Here is a 26894-nt window from a genome sequence, read left to right as displayed (position 1 = left end):
CTTTCTGTTTGCTTGTCATATCAACTTCAAATAATTGTGGTTGTTATATCTTCTTCCCCCCCCCCCCCGGTTTGTGTGCGTGTGTGTGTGTGTGTGTGTCTGTGTGTGTGTGTGTGTGTGTGTGTGTGTGTGTGTGTGAATTTATATATTAATTTTTAGCTCCCACCAATAAGTGAGAACATGTGGTATTTCTCTTTCTGTGCCTGACTTGTTTCACTTAATATAATTCTCTCAAGGTCCATCCATGTTGTTGCAAATGGCAGTATTTCATTCGTTTTTATAGCTGAGTAGTATTCCATTGTGTAGATGTACCACATTTTCCGTATCCACTCATCCGATGATGGGCATTTGGGCTGGTTCCAACTCTTGGCTATTGTAAAGAGGGCTGCGATGAACATTGGGAAACAGGTATACCTTCGACTTGATGATTTCCATTCCTCTGGGTATATCCCCAACAGTGGGATAGCTGAGTCGTATGGTAGATCTATCTGCAATTGTTTGAGGAACCTCCATACCATTTTCCATAGAGGCTGCACCATTTTGCAGTCCCACCAACAATGTATGAGATTTCCTTTTTCTCCGCAGCCTTGCCAGCATTTATCGTTCATAGTCTTTTGGATTTTAGCCATCCTAACTGGGGTTAGATGGTATCTCAATGTGGTTTTGATTTGCATTACCCGGATGCTGAGTGATGTTGAGCATTTTTTCATATGTCTGTTGGCCATTTGGATATCTTCCTTAGAGAAATGCCTACTTAGCTCTTTTGCCCATTTTTTAATTGGGTTGCTTGTTTTCTTCTTGTACAGTTGTTTGAGTTCCTTATATATTCTGGATATTAATCCTTTGTCAGATGTATATTTTGCAAATATTTTCTCCCACTCTGTTGGTTGTCTTTTAACTGTTTTAATTGTTTCTTTTGCTGTGCACAAGCTTTTTAGTTTGATATAATCCCATTTGTTTATTTTTCCTTTGGTTGCCCGTGCTTTTGGGGTCGTATTCATGAAGTCTGTGCCCAGTCCTATTTCCTGAAGTGTTTCTCCTATGTTTTCTTTAAGAAGTTTTATTGTTTTAGGGTGTATATTTAAATCCTTAATCCATTTTGAGTTGATTTTAGTATACGGCGAGAGGTATGGATCAAGTTTCATTCTCCTGCATATGGATATCCAGTTGTCCCAGCACCATTTGCTGAAGAGGCAGTCCCTTCGCCACTGAATAGGCTTGATGCCTTTGTCAAATATCAGCTGACAGTAAGTGTGTGGGTTGATTTCTGGATTCTCTATTCTATTCCATTGGTCAGTGTGTCTGTTTTTATGCCAGTACCATACTGTTTTGGTTATTATAGCTTTGTAGTATAGCTTAAAGTCAGGTAGTGTTATGCCTCCAGCTTTATTTTTTTTGCTCAGCATTGCTTTGGCTATGCGTGGTCTTTTATTGTTCCATATAAATGTCTGGATAGTTTTTTCCATTTCTGAGAAAAATGTCTTTGGAATTTTGATGGGGATTGCATTGAATTTGTATATCACTTTGGGTAGTATGGACATTTTCACTATGTTGATTCTTCCAATCCAAGAGCATGGGATATCTTTCCATCTTCTTGTATCCTCTCTAATTTCTCTCAGCAGTGTTTTGTAGTTCTCATTATAGAGATTTTTCACCTCCTTGGTTAACTCAATTCCTAAGTATTTTATTTTTTTCGTGGCTATTGTAAATGGGCAGGCTTTCTTGATTTCTCTTTCTGCATGTTCACTATTGGAGAAAATAAATGCTACTGATTTTTGAGTGTTGATTTTGTATCCTGCTACTGTGCTGAAATCATTTATCAATTCTAGCAGTTTTTTTGTAGAGGTTTTAGGCTGTTCGATATATAGGATCATGTCATCTGCAAACAGGGACAGTTTGACTTCATCTTTTCCAATCTGGATGCCCTTTATTTCCTTCTCTTCTCTGATTGCTCTGGCTAGTACTTCCAACACTATGTTGAATAGGAGTGATGAGAGTGGGCATCCTTGTCTAGTTCCTGTTCTTAAAGGAAAAGCTTTCAGCTTTTCCCCATTCAGGATGATATTGGCTGTGGGTTTGGCATATATGGCTTTAATTATGTTGAGATACTTTCCCTCTATACCTAACTTATAGAGGGTCTTTGTCATGAATGAGTGCTGAACTTTATCAAATGCTTTTTCAGCATCTATAGAGATGATCATATGGTCCTTGTGTTTGAGTTTATTAATATGGTGTATCACATTTATTGATTTGCGTATGTTGAACCAACCTTGCATCCCTGGGATGAATCCCACTTGATCATGATGAATAATTTTTCGTATGTGTTGCTGTATTCTGTTTGCTAGTAATTTAGTGAGGATTTTTGCATCTATATTCATCAGGGATATTGGCCTGTAGTTTTCTTTTTTGGTTATATCTTTACCTGGTTTTGGTATCAGGATGATGTTTGCTTCATAGAATGAGTTTGGGAGATTTGCGTCCGTTTCAATCTTTTGGAATAGTTTGTAAAGAATCGGTGTCAATTCCTGTTTGAATGTTTGGTAAAATTCTGCTGTGAATCCATCTGGTCCTGGGCTTTTCTTTGTTGGGAGCCTTCTGATAACAGCTTCAATCTCCTTTATTGTTATTGGTCTGTTCAAATTTTCTACGTCTTCACGGTTCAGTTTTGGGAGCTTGTGTGTGTCCAGAAATTTATCCATTTCCTCCAGATTTTCAAATTTGTTGGCGTATAGTTGTTTGTAGTAGTCTCGAATGATTCCTTGTATTTCAGATGAATCAGTTGTAATATCGCCTTTTTCATTTCTAATTTTTGTTATTTGAGTCTTCTCTCTTCTTTTTTTTGTTAGCCATGCTAATGGTTTGTCAATTTTATTTATCTTTTCAAAAAACCAACTTTTTGATTCATTGATCTTTTGAATTGTTTTTTGGTTTTCAATTTCATTCAGTTCTGCTCTGATCTTAATGATTTCTTTCCGTCTGCTAACTTTAGGTTTGGATTGTTCTTGTTTTTCTAGTTCTTTAAGGTGAAGTGTTAGGTTGTTCACTTGCCATCTTTCTATTCTTCTGAAGTGAGCGTTTAATGCAATAAATTTTCCCCTCAATACTGCTTTTGCAGTATCCCACAGGTTTTGGTATGATGTATCATTGTTTTCATTAGTTTCAATAAATTTTTTGATTTCCTGCTTGATTTCTTCTTGGACCCATATGTCATTAAGTAGAATGCTGTTTAATTTCCATGTGTTTGTATAGTTTCCAGAGGTTTGTTTGTTATTAATTTCTAGTTTTAATCCATTGTGGTCTGAGAAGATACATGGGATAATTCCAATTTTTTTGAATTTATTGAGACTTGATTTGTGACCTAATATGTGATCTATCCTGGAGAATGATCCATGTGCTGATGAGAAGAATGAATATTCTGAGGTTGTTGGGTGGAATGTTCTGTAGATATCTGCCAATTCCAATTGGTCTAGAGTCTTGTTTAGATCTTGTGTTTCTCTACTGATTCTTTGCCTAGATGATCTGTCTACTATTGACAGTGGGGTGTTCAGGTCCCCTGCTATTATGATATTAGTGTCTATTTCCTTCTTTAGGTCTAATAGAGTTTGTTTTATAAATCTGGCTGCTCCAACATTGGGTGCATACATATTTATGATTGTTATGTCTTCTTGATGGATCAGTCCTTTTATCATTAAGTAGTGTCCCTCATTGTCTCTTTTTATGGTTTTTAGTTTAAAGTCTATTTTGTCAGATATAAGAATAGCTACTCCAGCTCGTTTTTCTTTTCTGTTTGCATGGTAAATCTTTTTCCATCCTTTCACTCTTAGTCTGTGTGAATCTTTATGGGTGAGGTGGGTCTCTTGTAGACAGCATATAGTTGGGTCCTGCTTTTTGATCCAGTCAGCCAGTCTGTGTCTTTTAATTCGGGAATTTAAGCCTTTTACATTAAGAGTTGTTATTGAAAGGTGTTGATTTATTCCTAGCATTTTATTGGTTGTTTGGTTGTCTTAAGTGTCTTTTGTTCCTTGCTTTCTGATTTACTGTTTGTTTTCTGTGTTTGTTGGTTCCTTTGGTTGTAGATAGTGTTTTTGTTAGCTTGTTTTCTCTTCATGAATGCCATTTTTATTATACTAGTGGGTTTAGATTTTTCTTGGGTTTTTATGGCAGTGGTAGTTATTTTTCAGGAACCAAACCCAGTACTCCCTTGAGGATTTCTTGTAAGGGTGGTCTTGTGGTAGTGAACTCCCGCAGTTTTTGTTTGTCTGAGAAATATACTATTTGCCCCTCATTTCGGAAGGATAGCCTTGCAGGCTAGAGTATTCTTGGCTGGCAATCTTTGTCTTTTAGTATTTTGAAAATATCATCCCATTCCTTTCTAGCTTTTAGGGTTTGTGATGAAAAGTCTGATGTTAACCTGATTGGGGCTCCCTTATAGGTGATTTGACGCTTCTCTCTTGCAGCTTTTAAGATTCTCTCTTTGTCTCTGAGTTTTGCCAATTTGACTATGACATGTCTTGGAGAAGGCCTTTTTGGGTTGAATACGTTTGGAGATCGTTGAGCTTCCTGGATCTGAAGATCTGTGATTTTTCCTATACCTGGGAAGTTTTCTGCCACTATTTTGTTGAATATGTTTTCAATGGAATCTCCATTTTCCTCCCCTTCTGGAATACCCATGACTCGGATATTTGATCGCTTATGGTTGTCTGATATCTCTCTCAGATTTTCTTCAATGTCCTTGATTCTTTTTTCTTTCTTTTTGTCTGCTTGTGTTATTTCAAACAGCCCATCTTCAAGTTCAGAGGTTCTCTCTTCAACTTCGACAAGCCTGCTGGTTAAACTCTCCGTTGTGTTTTTTATTTCGTTGAATAACTTCTTCAGTTCAGCAAGTTCTGCTACATTTTTTTTCAGGACATTGATTTCCTTGTACATTTCCTCTTTCAGATCCTGTATACTTTTCCTCATTTCATCATGATGTCTAGCTGAGTTTTCTTGTATCTCATTCAGTTTCTTTAGAATTATCACTCGAAATTCCTTGTCAGTCATTTCAAGGGCTTCTTGTTCTATAGGATCTAGAGTTTGAGATTTATTAACTTTTGGTGGTGTACTTTCTTGATTTTTTGTATTTCTGGTATCTTTTTTTTGGTGTTTATTCATTGTGGCCGGGGGTTTCACAGTCCACCGGTTTGAGACTAATGACTAACTAGGATGTTGCTGTGGTTGCCAATTTCGTATGGCTCCCTCCGTGACTGCTCAGTTGGCCTCTAGTGCCTTGTGTGTGTGGTTGCCTCGGGTCTTGGGCTTCTCCGGGGAGCCACCTTTCTGGTCAGCTTGGACTCTGCTGGGCTGGTGGGTCACGTACCACAGGGTGTGTGATCTCTGTTGAGCTTTCACTTCCTGTGCAGGACTTCTCCCTGTTCCGTGTGCTCTGGCCCAGGCTGTTAGATCGTGCAGTAGCGACCCCACCGGGTATGTGGTTTTTGTCGAGTCTCCGCCTCCCTGGCCGCACGTCTCCCCACTCTGTGCGCACTGTGCTGGGCTGGGGTGTGTCTTCTGCACCCCTCGTCTAACAGCTGGGCCTTCAAGACCCTGCTCGGTACCGCCTCGCCCAGGAAGTCTACCAGGTTTCTGCTGGGCACAGACGACCGGTCTCTCTGGGTGCCTTTGTGGCACTATGTAGATCTTTCTCGGGTCTTGTTCACCTTTGTATCCCCCCAGTATAAACCGAGTCTAGCGCCCACCTGCAGCCTGGTCTCCGGCAGGTTCAAGCGGACCTGGGAACTCTCCTACCACACTATTCCCAACCAGAAATTCGTTAGGCTTTTTTCCAAACTGGTGGCCGCACAGATGGTATCTGCCTCCCAGTAACAGGGAGTTTACCTGGGGCCGGAGTCCAGGGTATGGTGGAGTGACAGTCGGCCCGCCCGTACTTCCTTGCCCTCCCGAAACTGGCCCGGGACGCCCTCCGCCACCAGCCCCGCCAGAGAACCGCGAAGGGAGTGGGAGCCAAGGCCGGTCTGCAAACTCTGGAAAGCCTGGCGCCAGGCCAGCAAGTGGGAGGGCTCAGTGATGGCCGAGCAGGGCGGAGCTGCCCGCACCTGGGAAAATGGAGGCAGCACCGGCGGTGAGTGGGCTGGTGGTGCAGGCGGGGGCCGCTTGGGCATCCACCCCCCGAACAGAGCTGTGCCAGGGATCACTCACAGTGCTGTGCCAGGTCGGGTGCTCGCTCTCTGTCTCTGGTTTGCCGCCTTTCCCAGTTCTCGGCTGCTGCCGCCTCGGGCTGTTCAGTCGCGGCGCGGCTCGGGCGCTCCCAGGAATCTTCTTTAATGCCGGCCTGAAACCTCGAATCCTGAATAGGGCAGCTGGCCGCCTTCAGCGCGGCCCCGGCCTCCGGGATCCTGGCTGCATCCATAGCAGCCCTGGCACCGTGTTCCCTGTTTCGAGACTCACTTTTGCAGCTAAGAAACAGTTCTTTTCCTGCTCCACACTTCAAAGCTGTTGCCTGTAAATGAGGCAGCCTCTCCTGCCAAGGGCAAAGTGGTGGTCAGCCCCCACGACCAGCCACCAGCAGCGGTCCTCCCTTAAGAGATGGCAAGAGGAAGGTCCACAAGTTTTCCGGCTGCCTGAGTCCCAGTGGCCGCCTTTTCCACCTCAGCTACTCCACGCCAGCCGCCGCAGCCGCCGCCATCTTGAAAAGTAACCTGCATTTTAAATTCAATAACTTGCCCTTGATATCCTTTCAAGTCAAAAAATAGGGCCCTATGGAATCGATTTTTTTCTAATTTGTTATGAAATATTTTAAACGTGTGAGTTGAAAGACGAGTATAGTGATTACCTTTATATCTGCCACCTAGACACAATTGGTTACATTTTGCCATATTAGTATTTGTTTTATCTATTTTCTAAATTTCTTTAAAACTTCCACACTCAATTTTTCTCCAAAATATGTTAAAGCTGTTTTTAATCCAGTCAAGGTTCTCTCTTAAAAATCTGGAGCGGTACTCCTGCCTTTTTTATTTTTTACATGGCACTCACTCTTTGAAAATTCCAGTTTCACAGATATTCCACCTTCTAGATTTCCTCGGCAGTTTCTTCATGGCATCATTTAGCTCATTCCTCTAGCTCCTGTCATTCCTACAAACTGGACGTGAGGTCTAAGGGCTTGATTGGATTTGGGTTAAAAACGTGTGGACAGAGTATGTCATTGGTGAGGCTGTGCACTTCAGGCTGTATCACGTCTGGAGACAGGTGATGTACTTTCCCACTATTAATGTTACTAATTTTGATGAAGTTATATGGCTATCCAAATGTCTCCATTATAAAGGTGTTTCCTTCTGCAATTAGTAAGTAATTGATCAGTGATACTTTGTGATGCTGGGAGTATGCTGTTATCCAATAAAAATCACCAATAACTGTAAAACCATTTTCTGAATCAATTATTTCACTGGCAGTTGATCTATCTATTGAGTACCATTATGGACTTGCGGGTTTATACTTATTCAACGTATGACTAAAAAGTAGTCATTATTCCTTGTGATACTCAAATCATCCCACGTTTGCTTGGTGGGAGCTCCTTCCAGCTGGTAGGTGTGGCTTCTGACACGACCCCATTAGTCTCTGAGTGCTTCCTGACTTTTGGAGACAAAAGGCGTCCCAGACTCACCTTGGCCTTTCCTTGCTCCAGATCTGGGACACGCCACTTCTCTAAGAGACTCTGGTGACACTTAGTGGGGAAACAACTTAGATACCAACATTGGGACACTAACTGTGTTTATTGTCAATGGGATGTTATTACTTTGAGTGCTTTTCGGTGGTCAGAGATTCCTGTATTTTTTTAAAAATCATGAACACGTATTGCTATTTCCAATGTGAATTTAACACTGTAGGTTCCGCCCCTCATTTTTTGTTTCGTATGTATATTCTTTTCTCTTAAAATAAAAATCATGCTTCCTGAAAACATTAATGAATTTACTTATTTGCTTTATCCTGCAATAATTTTGAAATAATAACAATTTCAAAGCCATTTAAAAATAAAATTCTGAATAAAGTTTAAGATTTCATCGTAGCTGTTTTTGTCCTTAGAACATAACTCACTAGGAATTAGAGTCACTACTATGCTAAAAATTCACTCAGAATAAGCTTGTTATCTGTATGGTTATGTTTCCAAATGGATACACCATCTGTTCATCTGTTTCAGTTTGTTCTCAGTTCAGAAACTGTCCACTTTCCCTCGATTTAATTTTATTGTTTATTTATGCAAAAAAAGTAAAAATTTTCATGTTTTGAAACCAAATGATATAAAAAGACTTACTGAGTGAAGTCTTCCTTCCACCCCAGTCTCCTCTCCCCAGCCCTCACGCTCCTTTTGAACACCTTTCATTGTCTTCCATTTTATTTTCCTGCGTGTCTTTTGAGCAAAAATAAACAAATGCATATAAAGGTTCTTGTTTCCTCCTCTTTACAGAAAAGGCAGCACATGCTGCGTATACTTTTCTGCACCTCGCTTTCTCCACTCCCCAACAATACGTGGAGGTTGTCCTTATTTCTTTATGGCTCCATAATGGTTTTTTACATTTAAATACTACCATTTATTTATTTATATAGCTATTTTTGTGGCGGCTGGCTGGTAATACTATCATTTATTTAGCCAGTCTCCTACTGATGAACACTGGGTTTCCATTTCTTTGATATTAACAAAAATGCAACAGTGGATAGCTTTGTACTTGTTCTGTTTTGATGATGTGTATTTAGGGTAAATTACTAGATATAGACCTATTAGGTCAAAAGGTAAAAGCATATGTGATTTTGTTAAATATTACCAGATTTCTCTCCATGGGGTAGTACTATTTTACATTCCTACTAGCATTATGTGGAGTGCCTGTTTTTTTTTATAGTCTTGTCTACAGAGCATGTCATCAGACTTGGATCTGTGTCAATCCGTTAAGATGATATAGAATCTATCAGGGTTTTTTTAAAGAACTTTTTTTGATAAGTATAGCATCCATACAATAGATTGCATAAATCTAAAGTGCAGAGCTTGAGAAATTTTACAAAGTGAACAGTCTGGGTAGTCCCCACCCAGGTCAATTCATGGCACCCCAGAAGCCTCCCTCATGCCCCTCCCAGCCCCTACTCTTTCAACGAGCAGAGTAGTTTTAATTTCCCTTCAGTTGTGGTGAGTTGAGCAAATTTTCATATTTACTCACCATCTGACTTTATTTTTCTGTGAACTGACTTTCCATTTCTCTGCACATTTGGCTTTTTCCTTCCCAATTTTCTATAGCTCCTTAACTAGCCAGCCTCTTTTGTGTCTCATGTAAAAATATTCTTACAATCTTACAATTTTTTTCCTATATTTTAAAAATATGAATTCATATTGCTATTTCCAATTTAAACTTAACATTATAGGTTTTCCCCCATATCATTTGTTGGTTTGTATTTACATATATTTTCTTTTGTTGCAGATATTTTTCTCTGCTGCCATTTGTTGGCTTTATTTACATTTTTTTCTACAATGCAAAGGATTTTACATGTATCAGTATCACATTGCTTCAATGACAGAGACTTAATAAAGCGTTTCAATATCTGGTCAAATTTACTGGTCCTGCTATTGTGTTCTTTTCCAGGGTTTTCCTAGATATTCAGGCTTTTTAATTTTTCAACATGAAATTTATAATCAACTTACTTAGCTCCAAAAGAAAACCCCAGCCTACTGGGCATTTTTATTGGAATTGAGTTAAATTTATATATTAATGTGGGAAGAATTGATATCTTTATGATGTTGAGTCATCTTATCACTCCAAAAAAACTCTGTCCATTTTTTCAAATCTCTTTTTGTATGCTTCAGGGGGATTAAAGTTTTTCCTATACATGTTTTGCACATTTTCTTTATTCTTAAGTAGCTTATCTTTCGTTCTTGCTATTTCTGTTTTAAACAGGACCTTCTCATCCATTATAATTTCTAGCAGGTAATTGTTTGGATATATAAAGAATATGGATTTTTCATGTTCATTTTACATACAGACACCTTACTTTGAGTTAATTTTACACACAGCCACCTTCTTTTATTTGAATTAGTTTTATTTTTAGGTCATTTTGTGTTTTCCAGGCATACTGCATCCATATCATTGATAGAGATAGTTTTCTCTCCTTTTTTCAATTCTCATGCCTCTAATTATTTTCTCTTCAATAAATCCAACACAATATTAAATATTAAATGGACATCCTTGCCTTCTTCCTGAGTTTAGTGGAAACAGGGATATGGTTTCAACATTAAGTAAATTAAGAACTATACAGAACTTACCATGTTAAGGAAGCATCTATCAGTATGCTTTGAATTCCTTCCTACTGAATACTTTGTATCAGGAATGTTTGTTCAATTTTATCCATTGTCCTTCTGGCTGACTAAGAATATGAGCATATGATTATTTTCATAGACATGTATGGATTTCTTAAAATTAAACTGTCCTTGCATTTCTGAGATAAACCTCACTTGATCATAATGTATTTTTTTTTTGAACGTGCTGTTGGACCCATTTCGTTATTTTGGAATTTTTAATGAATGATTATATCAATATTCCTAAGTGAGATTGCTTTACGAAAATTTTAACAGATTCACGTTTTCCTTCTGCATGTATACGATGACTTGCTTCACTACTCCTGACCACTTGGATTATTTCCATAGTTTTATTAATATAAAAAAATCTGAATATAAATTAGAGATAAAACTTTTTGCCTTTCTGTGTCATATCCCTATGAAAAATTTAAGGGTGGGATTGTTGGATCCCAGGAAATTCCTATTTATATTTTACAAGACACTACTGTTTCTCCCCCACTTCCCACAAAAACCTGAATTTTTTCTAAACATAAGTGATTGTACATATCTGTGGGGTACAGCATGGAATATCGATACTTGTGTGCAATATGTGTTCCTCAAATCAGGATAATTAGTGTACACAACATTATACAATGTAATCATTTTTTGCGATGCTTCATTAATTTCTTTGTATTAGAAAAGGTACTGTAAGCTTACCTCACTAGGAGAAGGGAGAAAACCTTTCTGTCTAGTTTTACTGCAGCATAAGGTTTACAAAGGACATGAAATTATCATTAAAAAGCTTAGGTCAAGGAATCACGGTTCCTATTGACTACAGATGAGATGTATGATCTTAATTTTAAAATTTGAGGAGACCAAAATTTTGACGCTCACAGCATTATTATGAAGATAGTTTGAGATGCTGGATATAAAATTTCTAAATAAATGGAAGGCATCGTAGCTATGGTAGGAAAATCTGAGCATATCTGTGTTTGCTGTCATCAGTTAACGTTTTAACCAGAAAACTAATCATTTAATTTGTACACATCAGACTTGATCTAGTATGTAACAAAGAAGGGCTTCCTCATCCAGGTGGGATGGAAAAATGAAGGAGAGAACATTTCTGAGTGCTGCGGTGGACCCCTTCGTAGAAAACCCGGCAGGCATTTCCACCCCTTCTCCGTTGCCTTCCCCTTAATACGGAGGCTGAGAGAGTCATCACTCATTTTTGTAGTCTCCCTTGGAGATAGGGGTGCAATTGGTTCTGGCCTTGGAGATCTATAGGAAAGTCTGTAGGGAGAAGGAATACTGCTGAGATTTCTCCTTCCTTAGAGAAGGAGAGTCCCCGTCCCACTCTGCTTCCATCACTTCCCTTCTTGGCATGTCGTTAAGTAAAAACATGTGCTTAGAACAGAGGCAGCTTCTTGGAACCATGAGGACCAAGTCAGCATGCCATCCTGCAGCTACGAGATGACATTCCAAGTGTCACAGAGCAAACTGACGGAGAAAAGCCTGCAGCCTCACTGGAACTGTTGAGCCAAACCAAGGAACGTGTATCACAGATTCTGGGGTAAATGACACACATCCTTATGGCTTAAGCATCTGTTATTCAGATGTTCTGGCACCTGTAGCTGTAAGTATCCTTAATAAAATTAGTAAAATACACTGCTTTCCAGGCATTATCCATTAAACTCCTTACAACAACCCTACGAGAGCCTTCCCTTTCAGAGTGTACAGAGCCCAAAGATTTGACTAATTCTAGAATCCAAAATATCGGGACCTGGCCTGGGGATAGGTGAAGTATATCTACTGCCTTCATAGTCATGAGGCAATTGTTTTTCTGTCCTGAATTGGAGTAATCAAGAAAAAAAGAAAAAGTGTAAGGCAGAGGTTACAGACTGGCGAATTCAGCTGGCTCACATGTTAGTAACATTTTTATTCTTTTTTAGCAGATGAGGAAATAGGCTCAGAGGACAACTTAGTAGTAAATAATGGGGCCAGGACTGGACCCAAGATGTGATCTCCTACCAGACTCATTCTAATTCTCTAGCACCATGCCCCTTCCCTCGCTCCACACGGGGAGGGAGAGACTTTTCCCATCCACACAGAACTGCTTGGCCACCTGAGAAATATTAAATTACAAAAAAAGGGAGTGGAAAAATGTTATGTTGTGATTACAAAAGGACTTAGGCTTTTATGGAAGAAACTGGACAGACTTTGGATTTCTTTAATATGCAATAGAATAGATTAGTAATGCATGCCGGCCCTCTGACGCTCAGGAGGAAGAACTGAGCTTCGGCCACTTGCCATTCTGGCGTGTCCTGAATTTGAGTTACACCCTACAGTAACTATGAGACATAAAAAAGAAAAATGCTATTTCAAAATTGTTGCATTAGACACAAACCCATTGTGCATGTGGTTGCCAATCAAATACAAAAAAAAAGGAAAATTAAATTACTCAAGAATGCAGCCCAAGGAAAAGTAAAATCAAAGAATGATTATGTTTGCCATTTAAGAAGCTGTAAGGAAATGGGCCCCCTCTCCTTGGATTCTAATTCTAAAGACAGAAGAGGGCTTGAGAAATTGAAGAGATTTTTTTCCCCCTAAAATTATGTCTGGATGAATATTGGCAATGTGTAGGCATATATTGTTTCATGTGATGAGAGATAATAAAAAAAGCCTTCTCATGAGACGATAATTCAGTCTGACTTTTTTTTCACCACCACCAAAAGAAACAGCCTCATTAGTACTGAGATACTCATGTTGCCATGGTGCATGGTGGTTTCTAGAACTACATAACAGGGGTGCTAAGGAGGGTGGGGAGGGCAGTGCATAGTCAGCAATGTGCTTTTCAGAAAAAAATATATCAGTTCCCACCATGGTGAAATATGAACTCACACACCCTTCCAGCTAACGTTTAATGAAACTCTAAAATATAAATCTTATTTTTTGCTTTCACTGAGATTTTGGACAGACTATGTTTGTGATAAAATGAATAATGTGTGACCGCAAAGATAGCTTTCTGATGGAAAACATGATTATCAAAATAAAAAATGCAGTGGAGGCCACGTAAAGCAGAGTGGCCGTGGGAAACTAACAAAAAAAATCACAGGGAGTGACCTGAAAAGTATTACTCTAGAACCCAGGGAAGAAAACATAGGAAGTGATGAAGAGGCTAAAGAAAAGATAGGAAATTTTGAGGGCTGATGGAAGAGGACCAACAGGTGTAAGTAGACAGAGATTCTACATGGAAGGAAGAGAGGAGACAGAATTTCAAACTTCTGGAACTAGGAGGTGAAAATTTCCTTAGAGCGAGGCATGCATGGCTGGAGATGTTAATAAAGTTCAAGGATAACAGAAACAACCTACAAAACCCTGGGCAGAAAAAAAAAACATTAAAACTAAACCAGAATTAGTTTGATAACAGACTTCTAGAGCTCCAAATGCCATAAAAAATTTTAAACAAAAAGACTATTTCTACCCAAGAATTATATACACTCAAGGAGGCCATTGTAACAAAACAGCAATAAGAAGACATTCTCGGACATTCAGTCTCTAAGAGTGTACCAGCCCGGCACCCTCTCTGAACACACTGAGTAAGTTTCTGAATTGAATAAGTAATTAATAAGTTCTCCGGCCAGCTGAAACACGGATCAAAATAGAGGATTCGGGTGATAAGAAAATTGGTCTATGAGACACTACTGTGAACGGTAACAGGAGTAAAACGGCTTATGTTTCCCTTCTTTAATGGAAGGCCTGTGGCAAAGTCCCTTAGAAGTTTGTACAAACACACACCCCATAAAAATTAATCTGAGTTTTAACAAGTGCAGAAGTTGACCTTTTAGAGACTCAATTCAGGGTGGCGAATGAAGGAAAGATGGCAAACCACCAAAACACTTTCAATTCTTTTCAACGTACTAAGTGGGAACTAAATAAATATTTGTCCTGTACAAAAGGAACTGTGTTCTGATGCTGGCAAAGCAGACGCTCAGCTTCATTTTCTAACTCCCTAAGGAGAGCTGATATCTCAGGAGGGCGGCTCCTTGGGTGTCTCAAGGGGAAGCCCAGCCGTACCAGCACCTGGCCTGGGAGGAGAATCCTCGTCCAGAAGTACAGAGTGTGTAACTAAGGGGCAGGTAGAGGGCTCTGTGCTGAGATGTGGGACTGCCATGGCCTCAGGAAACACCGAAACTGCTCCAGAACACCACACCTGATGTGGCTTTTCAATGGATATGATTCCTGGGGTTGATTCTCTCCCGGCATCCTTTGCTCTCAAGGTGTGGGCTGGTGGAAACATCGACTGGTCCGCAGCCTTGTTTCTCCTGCAATGGGGGCTTCCAGCCTCTTGTGCTTCCTCTACATGGGCTGCTTCTGCCTCCCCACCTCAATCAGGGTCCCTCTGCCAGGAGGTGTCCTGGGGATTCCAGGGAGGGCGCTACTCAGACAGCTCCAGGGTGGCCTGGGCATCTTCCCCAGAGGCATGTCTGTCCTTCTCAACCTGGGTGCCTGGCTCCTCAGCATGTCGGTGACACACTCTGGGCAGGAGGCCTTACGATCCTTAAGGATCTAGAAGGCATCTTGGGAGGGACTTGAAGGGAGTGTTTTAGAGCTTGGGAATCAATGCTGATGGGCTGGCTCAACTCCGTCCTCCCAGCAAGAATGTTCAAGCAACCTTGGAGGGCCTTGCATTCCCTGTGGCTGCTCCCGGGTGTGCCTGGTGCCATCTCTGCTTCTCCTCATAAGTTCTGTTTCACCTGTAGCTGATGGTGCTACCTCAGCCTGAAGAACCCATGTGTCCCTTAGCTCTGTGCCACCACCTTCCCATCTGCCAGCATGTTCCCTGGTGACTTCTGAGATGCTCCAGAGCAGCATATTCTCCTGGAGAGTGTGGGGGTGACCTGGGGTTTCTCCTGGGGCAAGCTTGTGTCTCTTGTTTGTCAGCAGAGCTCACGCTCTAGAGCTCTCCAGGTAGATCTAATGTCAGCCACAACAAAAGCAGGTTCCGCAAAGGGGTAGGAGCATCCAGACACTGCAGCCTCTTTGTCGAGTGGCAGCTGCCACCTTCTTTGGGGAGCCATCTGCCCAAGAGCTTTTCCTTTCTTTGAAGGTCTGAGGGTGACCCAGGCACACTGCTAAGGGTCTGGTTCTTCTTCAGAAAGCCTCTTGGTGCAAAGAGGCACCACTTCTGAGAAACCACTGGTACTTAGGAAACATCCAAGGCCCATATTGGGAGAAATTTTCCAACACTGATATTGAGAAGCAAAAGAGACATTGAGGGTAGTGGCCCATGGATGAAAGGAACCAGGGGGAGGCATTCTTTCGAGATCATGCCGTGCCCTCTTAGGGGGCTCCACTACAACCCTGTTGAAAATATGAGTAGGCAGTGTAACGTGATGTCAAAAATCATTCTTAGCAAAGAAAATATATAATGTATAATATAAATGAATAATAAACCATAAAACCATTACATAAACCCATGCTTACTGTTTAAACAACAATATTGTTTAATTATGAGTAAAAAAATGATAAAAAAATTATATTTTAGATATCCTTCTGCTATAAATATGTATCGTCTTTATTAGTCATTTCCTCACTGATTCAAAAAAAATTTAGTCAGGCCCGATTCTAAGGCGTTAGGAAACGAAGCTTGGGAATCTATTTTTCTAACATCAGAGCACAGTTGCTTTTGTACAGGACTCTCACTGAGTATGTTGAAAGGAATTTAAAGTGTTCTAAGGTGCTGGAGGTACAGCAACAACAACACAAAGATCCTTGACCTTGAGAAGCCTTATTTCGGGAGAAGGGAGGTGGGGGAGATGAGGAAATAGACTTAAAAAATATTGGGGCATATAAGGTAGAGAAGCAGGTACATGAGACTGTCAGAGAGAGAAGGTACGGAAGGATGGGGGACAATCCCACAGGGCCATCAGGCGCTTGTGAGGACATTCACTCTCACAGTAAGGATGGTTACTCTGAAAGAGATGGAGAGGCACCGGAGGGTCTTGAGTAGAACAGTGACATGATACAACATTTTTTAGCAGAATCACTCAGCTGCCATGTTGAGAACAGACTGAAGAGAAGGCAGAAGAACAAAGATCCAGGCAGGCGATGATGAAGGTTTAGATCAGAGTGATGGTGGGGGTATGGTCAGATTCTGGGTAGATACGAAAATTGGAGTCAGTAGGATTTGCTTATGGAGTACTCGTGGCAAGTGAGAAAGAGACATCAAGGATGACTCCAAGGTTTTCATGCTGAGCAACTGGCGTTATTATTAGCTGAGATGAAGAAAGCTGCAGGAGGAGCTAGCTTTGCTTGTTTGGTTGGCTTTGGTGTTTGTTTGCTTGCTTATTTACTCGCAGGGGAGACATTAGTCATGGACATGCTGAGTCTGAGATGACTATTAGAGACCACATGAAGAGTTCAGCTGAGCAGGTGGGTAGATGAGTGTAGAGTTCAGGGGAGCTCTGGGCTGGAGACACTTGTGTGGGAGTCTGCTGTGTAGAGATGGCACCTACAGCCATGACCTGCATGAGACCACCAAGACAGCGGTATTGACAGAAAAGTAAGGGATGGAAAGCCTGAGCCCTGGGACTTCCCACCACATTTAGTGGTCCAGAGAGAGGAGGAAGAGCAGGGGAGATGTAGGAAGGGAGGAACTGAGGTAGAAGGAGGCATCCTGATGGCCAAGGGAAGAAAGTGTACAGTGATGCTGGAAAGGTCCAGCAGTAAATGAGGGCTGATAGAAGATGTGTTAATTAGTCATGTGGGGTGTATTGTTCTTGACCAGAGCATTTCCAGTAGAGTCGTGGTGATGAAAGTTTACTTGGAAGGAGTTCAAGAGAGCATGGGAGGATAGAAATCGGAGTTGGCATGAGATTTGCTTTAAATAAAAGGGGACAAAGAGCTTTCAGTTATTAAAAAAAAAGAGAAGGTTTTTTCTTTAAAGATGGGCAAAATAAAAGAAATTATGAAAGGGGTAAACAGGAGATTTTTACTGGAATTGGGGAAATATAAAACTATCACATTTATTCCAGGAAAAACAAACCACTAATTGGTGGATTATTTTCAGATCTTTGGGCACTTTGCCCCTGACCATCATCTTTAAGGTCAGAATCAGAAAGAAACAGCTGAAGGTTACTGGAGAGAATAAAGATGTTTTCAGAGCAGTGTGGTGACCTCTGGCTTCTAATTATAAGTTAGTCTTGCACTGCACCAGCTCCTTGCTCTCCTGGGCTTATCTTCTTCGGCACTTTTTTCCCCTCACTGCCCACTTCTCTCTCCCATCCCAGCATCAACCCTCTGAAATCCAATGTCTGTAGCCTCTTAAAGCAAACTTTATGTGCTTCCAGGAAAATATCTTTTTTGAAGAAAAACTCAGTATTGCAAGTCAGAATGGTTTATTCTTCAAGGAACAAGAGGCCATAAGCAGTCAGACTCCCTGAGCTAATAGGAAATATGCTAGCTCCAGCCATCCCAGATCAAGAGGAGGGAGGAAAGGCCGAAGAAGGAATCATTCTCCTGAAATTCAGAAAATCAAGATTTCTTAAAATGAAAGTCCAATCCATGCAAAACGGGTTCATGATCAAATAAATTTGCTGAACACATTGCACTAATACACCTTCCGCAGCCACCCAGACACTCTCTAAAGACTTGAAATGATGATATGCTGAGAAATCTAAAAGAAAACAAAAATAATGTAAAAACATAACCTTTCCCTTCCTCTTGTTGAACAATTTACACTAAAGCCATTAGGTAGGACTAAGCAAGGCAGGCTTCTACAAGGCCTGGCCTGGGGGGCAGATGGTATCCGTGTGGGGAGGAAACATCACTGGTTACCTATTGCAACTGAATACTGGGGGCCAGTTTTCTCACTGTCTGAAAAGGGAGTTGCAAAATGAAAGGGAGAAAACTAGAACAAACCGTGTGGTGTTGGTTAGAATTGAAGGTATCAGTTTAAATACCTCCATGTGTGAGAACTAGAGGTAGGGGAATAAATATAGGTAGATAGATAGCCTGTGTGTGTGTGTGTGTGTGTGTGTGTGTGTTCAAACTTATAGCCCTTTGCTCTCCCCTCTGAGAGGGCCAGGCAGCGGTGCCCCCTGACAGCAATGAGCACAACTAGAATACAGACCTTGACTTCCAAGTGTTATTCTCCAGTGAAAGTTACCAGGGCATCTTGCGAAATGACCTATTCCAGGGTTGAGGCAGGGAAAATACAAATAATCTTGGAATATTTTGTGTCAGAAAGCAAGGAAGTGCTCAAAGAATACAAAGACACATGAAAAGAACCAGAGGCCAACTTGAAGAGGCTTCACTGGCCAAATCTGGGACAATACAAACAGCAAAATAAGCAGTGAGAGCCAATAGAATAGAAAGAGAATCCTCCAGTCAATACTGACAGAAACAAATAAATAAAACAAAAGTTTAATGAAGAATGGGATGTGCACATGGTTTTAAAATATCTCCCTACAAAATACTTATTAATTACAAAGGAAAAATGTGTCGCTTCCCAGTGAACAAAGTTGGCAGACAACCGTCAATCGAGTGATCCATGTCAGGCTGCAGTGAGAACAGAGCGTTGCCTCTGTGACATTCCTGCCAAAGTTGGACAACTTGCATCTGATTATGAGCAAACGTCAGATAAACCCAAATCAAGGAAGTTCTTCAAAAGACCTCGCCCGTAATCTTTAAAAGTACAAAGCATGAGAAAAACCTAGGAACTGTTCCAGACGGAAAGAGGCTAAAGAGACACAACATCTAAGTGCAAAGCTTGCATTTGGACTGGATTCTTTTCTATACAGAATGTACAAGAGATAACTGACAAAACCTGAATGACACCTGAGCTTCAGATGATGGAAACGAACCAGTGTTAGTTTCCTGACTTTTAGGGTTGTACTGCAGTTATACAGGAGAACGTCCTCGTTTGCAGGAAACACACACTGAAGTATTTGGGGATCATGGGCACATCAGGTTGGCAACTTAACTCCAAATGGTTCAGGGAAAACCAAAAGCTGTTTGTTCTACGATTGCAACTTTTCTGTGATTATGAGATGGTTTCAAAATAAAATTAACTATTTGAGAAAGAATCTTTATCCTCATTCCCAAATGCATATGATCATTGAAGTTACCTAGCATGATGACATCCCAGGGAGCTAATCTTTCCCAGCAGACACTTGGACACTCCTGTAAACAACGCTATTCAATTCTTAGTATGAAGGGAGGCTCTGTGGAGGGGGAGTCTTCTAAGTTTCAGGCTAAAGCATTTAAAGGTGGCCTCTTTTTCTCTACCCATAGCACAGGCTTAGGTGAAAAAGAGCATTGAATTTATCTACACAAACGGACAAGTTGAGGAACATTTTAGCATCTGTGTCAAGTTCATTATGTCATGGTAGAAAGAGTGAACCAGCCTGACACACTAAAAGCACAATTGGTGCTTTTATGATATCCTTTAATCCTACCTGTAGTTAGTTTTTAAGAAAGAAGGCCTAAAAATTATTTAGTACCAACACCGTAGGCATCATTAAAATTAAATTAAAAGATGAAAAACGCTAGGGTTCCGAGAAGTTAAGGACCTTTTTGTGGTGAAGACAGGATTAGAAGCCATGATTAGCATCCCACGACTGTCTAGAATGGATGCCCTGCTCTCTGCACTATAACAGGCTGGTTCTCTGTAAAAAAAATAAAAAATAAAAATAAATGCTAGTCTGTTCTCCAAGAAAGAATATGCTCTGGGAAAATTGAGATAGACATGAATTAATCAGAACTTGAATAATAATCTACTTGCTGCTCTGTTTATAACATATTTTTCATCTTTTGCAAATAAAAATCCCCAACAGAACGCATAGGATTGATAACTGAGTAGCCTTTCAAGATGTTACCTCCATGCAGATTCTCTCAGCCCCTCTCTGCCTCACTCTATATTAGTAGTTTCATTAATTCCAACACCCATGCTTCTAGTTCGTAAGCAGAAGCGGTAAGTTACTGGTGGCTCAATGGATTCTTTCAGTATCTGTGTTGCTTCTCCCATAAAGTTCTGTATGTTGACAGAAGCAGAAAATCTTCTCGCTTTTCCTTCAGTCTTCCAAATGTAATACTTATGAGCTTAATCAACGTGTCAGAAAAGACAGTTAGAACCAGAAAACCATATTATCGATCACTAATATTTCCCATTCTCTTCTCAGGCTTGTCTTATCTGAACTTGTAAAGTTAATCTTTTCCATCATCTCAGAGAAAGAGAGTCTGGAAAATCCTAGTCATTTCACAGTATCTATCAGTGGGATTTTCCATAACTATCTGGATGCAACATGAAAAGCTTAAGAAGTTGATCCAATTCTCAAACTTACTTCTCAATTCACTAATCAATATGAAGAGACAACCTATCCATGTTGTCTTCAAATAACATCTGGGTTTCTTGGCCAGACTGCTAATACCTGAAAAAGTTTTTGAGTTTGTTCCAACAAATCTACATTTTAAAAGTTCAAAAATGCATTTATGCTCTGAATATTTTTTTTTCTAAATCTGATTCATGGCCAGCGATGGGACTGTGAGACAGAACCTTGCCAAGAACTTGAAGACAAAAGGAATAAAATTGCCTTCTAAAAGTTAAACTGCAAAACCAACACTTAAGGGATCAGGGCAGAGAAATAAGAAATCACCGCAAGGAGAAAAAATAGCTGCTAGGCCAGGAAGATTTGGCTGTGACCCCACTGAGGTACAATACACACATCTAAGGACTGCATTGATTGATCAGAGAGTCGGAGAAGAATAAGGCTTGCTAAGACAGGAGCAGTACCCTCCAAGGCTCTGTTCGGAGTGGAAGGGGTCCAGAGCAGCAGAGTCAGGGTGGCACCGAACCACCAACAAGGCACCTCAATTGTGAAACGCATGCTGCCCTTTGTCTCCACCTGGTGCCATCAAACATTACCCTGGGTGGGCTGGCCTGTCTTATTCATGATGGAAAGCCCAACTTTCAGCCTAACCTAGAGCAAGCAATCACTAGATGAATGTTCACTGAATTTGCTCCAACTCTTTGCTCACAACCTTCTGATTATAATTTGGCTCCCTACATAGTTCTGACTACAGGGCAAGAATGACCTAGTCTTATGGATTTGAGAATTCTGGTCCCCATGCCAGCTATAAAACTCATTGAAATTATATACAGTCAGCATTTGAGTTTGCTTACTCTGAGTCTGTTATCAAAGGGAGGGGCCTTGTGCGTGCTGCCTGATCAAGTTTCTGAGCCTGGGCCATGGCAAATTCACCAGGACAATAACGATGGTGGTGGTGGGGACAACCTCGGCCATGTGCAAAGCATCTTCTATGTACTATCAGACACTGTACTGTGTGCTTTATACACTTCAACTCATTTAATCTCCAAAATAATCCCATCAAGTCAGCATTATAATTATTCCCATTTTGTAAATGAGGAAACTGAGGCCCAGAGAGCTTTAGAAACTTACCCAAATACCCGCATTTGGAACCTGGATTCAGACCCAGGTTCCACTGACTCTAAAGCCTAATCCTTTGAATTGTTTAAAAAAAAAAAAATACTACGTTTAGGGGGAAGGGCCCTTATCCTCCTGGCCACAGTGCTCTGCTGCAGCACTCTGCTTCGAGCTATCTTCCACATGCTTATTCATCAGTGTGACACTATTATAAGAGCCTTCCCATAAATACCCATAAGGAGTGGCAATCCATGCTTACTCAGAAGTGCAGGTTAAACCCTGTCTCAAGGAAGAACATCACCATCTGCTCTATGCCACCCAGTTAGCTTCAGGAGCCAAAAACGGGTGCATCCTTCTGAACTCTTCCCTCTCCCTTACCACCCCTTCCACATGCCCTCTGATCTTGTACATGTCCTTCCACTAAACCTCTTGCATACCTCCCCAATGCATCCACTTGTCCACTTCTCATGTCCCCGTTGCTACCGCCCATCTTTCAACCCAGCCTCTGCAAAAATCTCCTCTGTCATGTTTTTGCTTCTCTTGCTCCACATTGCTCCATTCTGCCTCCACACCTTGGTAGTGCAATTCTCAGTGATGCAGCCAGGGATCTTAACACGATCTAATCATGACATTCCACTGTTTAAAACTCCTTCAGTAGGACCCCTGGCCTTGCTTCCATGCTTCAGCCCTAATAGTGACTGGCCTGCAGCTCTCAGAATACACTCAGTTTCAGAGTGGCACACATACTGGGCCTGGAGCACATCTGCATTCCCCTGACCCATCTTCCCTCCTCACCTCCCCTGGTCAGTTCCTACAGGGCCTCTGGGACTCACTCATATTTCACCTCCTCCAGGAAGCCTGGGTTAGGTGCCCAACTGAGGTGCTCTGATCACACCCCAGCTCACCCACTGATGGGACTTTTTTGTTATGTGACTCCATCCCCAGACTCTGACCTCACTGCAAACCAGGACCCACTCTGTTTATATACAGTGCCTGACAGGAACAAATGCTTGTTGAATGAATGAATGAATAAATGTGAGCCTGGTATATCATAGGTTTCAAAATCAACCCAGCTTCCTCAAGAACCAGCTGTGTGATCTTGAGAAAGTTGTTTAATCTCCCAAGACCTCAGAGTCCCTGTCTGCAAAATGGAGATCATAAAATCAAGTGGTGAGATTTAAATTAAACTATGTATGTGTAAAGTCCTCAGTACACCTCGAGCCTGAGAAAGAGCTCAAATCCTGGTGGTGGTGATTATTATTGCTGTCTCCTTCAAGCCCCAACTGAACGCATTCAGACTCATAAGCCACTTGGCAAATATTGCCCGTCAGTCACCATGATGACTCCGCGGCTCTGCCCCTGCCCCGCTCTCAGGCTGCATCTCATAATGCAGCACTTCACACCCTTGGACACATTGTTTGAAAGGTTGTCCTGTCCTTTCCATACTTTCTCCAAGTCACCTAACACTTCAACATACGCTTTTAGATAAGATGATATTACTGAGATTTGTGGGGTTCTTTTGCTCTAGATCTACTGCCCACTGGAGCCTTAAACTTTGACACTCACATTGCGACTGCTAGGGGGACAAATGCCATAGAGTGACCGGCACACCCCTGAGAGAAACACACTCCGAGAAGCGGGAGGGCCTGGGAGGAGGCAGGTGGTGATCCCAAATTAGAAACCAGGTCTTAAAGGGGCCACAAGCAAGATGGGTCTCAGAAAGAGGGTGTCCTCTGTCACAACAGACACAGAAAGGTGAATTATCAGACAAGTGGCTAAAAAAAAATTATAGCATAGTCCCTCCATGGAATATTGTGAAGCCACTAAAAATAGAAGCCAGCTAATAAAATGGCAAATAAGAACATGTAAGGGACGATGTGAAATAAAAAAGGACATAGATAATATGTGCTTTTTGATCGTCGTATGTAAAACTCACCTAAAGCAAACAAACAAAAACCTTTAAGTTGCAGACCAAACTGTTCATAACTTTAACAGGGTGATGAGTTTGTGGGTGAAATTTTCTTTTCTCAGTTCCCCCCACCTTTTGTAGTGTGGTCATATTCCTTTAACACGTAAAAAGTATTTCTTAAACACATATAATTCTGCGTGTGTCCCCGGCAGATGGCTCCTGGAAAGAACGCGACAGTGTGGGAGACGAGCCCCAGGCTGCAGGGGGCTCCACGAGCCGCGGGCCTGGCTCTGCAGCCTGTCGCATGGGCCAGCCTTGGCAGGGGGGTGCCCGTGCCCTGGCCCAGCTGGTCCCCCTCGCAGCCCCCGACCCTGCTGCCCCCGGCGCCCCCGTCCGTACCTCTTGCAGGGGATCAGCGCTTTCCTCTCGTCCAGCACCCGCAGGCGCTGGTGGAGCCCGTCGTAGGAGAGCAGGGCGCGGCTGTAGCGCCCGCTGCTCTGCCGGTACAGGACCCGGCGCCCTTCCCACTGCTGCGGCGCCTGGCACGGGCGCGGTGCCCCCGGAGAGCCCGCCGCCCACGCCCAGACGCCGCCCAGCAGCCAGGCGCCCAGGACCCCCCGCGCCACGCCGAGGGGAGCGCGCCCCGGCATCGCGGTCCGCCGGCCCCCGCGGGGAGTGGGGTCCGGGCAAGGGTGCTGCCTGTCCCCGCGGTGGCCTCTGCCGCCGTGGGTGGAGAGCGGGACGCGCGAGGCCTGGGAAGGCTCCGGAGAGTCGCGCGGGAGCTGTTTGTGCCCGGACCACCGCCTGCTGCAGCTTCTGTTTCCACTGCTCACTGCTGCCAACAGGAAATGCAGTGGCAGCGGTGCCACTAGCATCCTGAAAGGCATCGCGTTTGAAAGGGTGGGGCGGGGGACACTGCTGAGAAGAGCTGTTTCTCCACCAGCTGCAGTGTTCAACAGGGAACCACACACTGGGGGGCAACTTCAAGGTCAAGAGCAGGAGAGCAGAGCTGCTGCACCGGGGTGCCCCTTGTCAAAACTGCGAACTTCATCCTCCAAATTAAAAGTGGAAAGACAAGTCCTTTCCTGAAGAAATAAGACTAGCTATTCATTATGGCCACCTCCCAGCACCCACTCCCAGGGAAGAGTCTAGGGGACTAGGCCATAGGCCCTTGCATTGGGCCCAAGACTCAGGGACATGGCCTCAAGGTCACACTGCAGTCAGACTGCTCCCCTCCCCACTGTCAGGCAATGCCACAGCTAGGGGTCTGTGTGTCTGGGGTTTTGCAGCTTCAAGAACAAAATTAACTGGGTTTGTGTTTATGTCCTGTTGGTACCTATAACATGGAATTAAGAAAAAAGACAACTTTTTGAAAAGCCCTTTGCTTTCCACTTTTGCAGCTTGTTTCCATTTGAGCTCAGGGATGAGGAAGTGAGGATCAGGTGAAAGTGGAAGAGAACGTTCTTGAATGAAGGACATGGGGACAAGAGAAAACAGGTATAGCGCTGGGGTTCAAGTACAAGGCGGAGGGTAATATGGAACCATTTCACACACTTTGAGGGTCTTGTTATTAATACCGAGGACTGTGGAGCCATCAATCAATTTAAAGCTAGGCAGGAGCATCATAAGGTATATGCCCGAGGAAGCTCACTCAGGTGGCAGTGGTGGATGGCTAGGGCCAGGCAGAGGGCAGGGGGACAAGAAGCTGCTGTTATAATCCCAGCATGAGGTGCCTACTGAGCTACAGCTGTGGCAGTGGGAATGGAGAGGGTGGAACAGAGTTGGGAACTGGTCAAGTGTCGCTTAACCACAGAGATAGTTCCCAGGAAATGCTGGTTAGGTGATTTCATTGTGCGAACATCGTAGCATGTACCTACACAGACCTGGGTGGCACATCCTGCTACACACCTGGGCTGTATGGTATAGCCATTACTGTCTTGTGAGACCGCGTCGTACGTGCAGTTTGTCATTGACCCCAATGTCACTATGTAGCATATGAGTGTATAGAGGAGGATTCAGACTCAAAGGGAGAGATTTCTGGTTTGAGCCACTGAGAGTTCCGTCCTGAATGAGGAAAGAAGATAAATTCAGTTTAGGACTGGTTGACTTTGAGGTGAATGAGGGATATTCAAGTGGAAATGCACAGGGGACAGTTGGATAAGGACTTCCAGAAACCAGCAGGGCTTTTGGATTTGGAAGCCATTGGCACATAGGTGGTAACTGAAGCGAGAGTGGAACAGTGGTTCCTGGAGAGATTTCCCCCCCTGGGGACATTTGAAATATATGGTGACATTTTTGATTGTCACAATGAGGGTGGTAGGGCAGGCTGCCAGTTAGTGGGCAGAGGCCAGGGGTGCTACTGAAATTCCTACAATGCCCAAGACAACCCCTGCCCCAATGAAGAGATTTAAAGGATAGGCAGAGAAGCAGGCGGTTGAGCTGATGAAAAAGGAGTAGCCGGAGAGCCGTTACTGACCAGGGGGACTTCTTCAGTTACTGAGATTTGGCAAATAAATTATGCAGATAATGGACTGAGTGCTAAAGTAGGGCATTCTAGAATCATAGCCTCTCCGGAGCATGTGAAGCACAGCTGACAGAATCTCCTGATGGATCCCTCCCTGCTGTACCCGTCCCCTGTCCCCTAGAGACAGACCCAATGGGCCTAACGGGGTCAGCAAGGAGCTTTATGAAAAAGGGCTCTTATCTTCTCCTCACCCTTTCTTAAAGGACGTGCAATCAGAGAGCATAGGGAGGCCCACGCCACATTGTGACTTCGTGCTCACACAGGTAAATAGGTGCAACAGGTTCAACGTGACCGCAGGAGTTTGAGCTGGCTCCAGCTTTGCCCACCTCAAACAACTCATAGGAAAAGGGGAGGTGGTTCAACGTTTTCTCTCGCTGCCCTGGAACGAACTTGGGCTGAAAGTCTTTTTCACTCAGAGAAGGGTTTAGACTCATTGGATTTACTGATGGAAAAGACTTGAAATATTATCTGGGCTATCCCCCTTGCTTGGAATTTCACTAGCTTGGTTTTGCATCTTTGGGAGCTGGAGCCCTGCTCTATAGGAAACTAGAACACCTCTCTAGATTGGCCTGGCTGTGGTAGGATACCCTGGGCTTCCCTTAAATAGAACTGGACTCCTTGGAGGAGTCCTGAAATGAATATCTCATTCATCCTTTTAACTTACCAGGTGTAATTCATGTTCCCTAAAAAAATAAGACAATGCATTTC

At 42.6% G+C, this 26894-nt stretch overlaps 1 protein-coding gene across 1 annotated transcript in view; it reads right to left on the bottom strand.

Moving 5' to 3' along the window:
* EPDR1 (ependymin related 1) overlaps positions 1 to 24549 on the bottom strand; it is a 32061-nt gene extending 7512 nt beyond the window's left edge. Inside the window, 4 exon segments of the mRNA XM_063114577.1 lie at positions 24062 to 24337; positions 24339 to 24394; positions 24396 to 24474; positions 24476 to 24549. Coding sequence (XP_062970647.1) covers positions 24062 to 24337; positions 24339 to 24394; positions 24396 to 24474; positions 24476 to 24549 — 485 coding nt within the window.
* Positions 24550 to 26894: the final 2345 nt, after the last annotated feature.

The sequence above is a fragment of the Cynocephalus volans genome, chromosome 11 (genome assembly GCF_027409185.1).
Source record: "Cynocephalus volans isolate mCynVol1 chromosome 11, mCynVol1.pri, whole genome shotgun sequence".
Lineage (NCBI taxonomy): Eukaryota > Metazoa > Chordata > Mammalia > Dermoptera > Cynocephalidae > Cynocephalus > Cynocephalus volans.
Note: the sequence above shows the minus strand (reverse complement) of the source record. Positions and strands in the feature narration are given on the sequence as shown.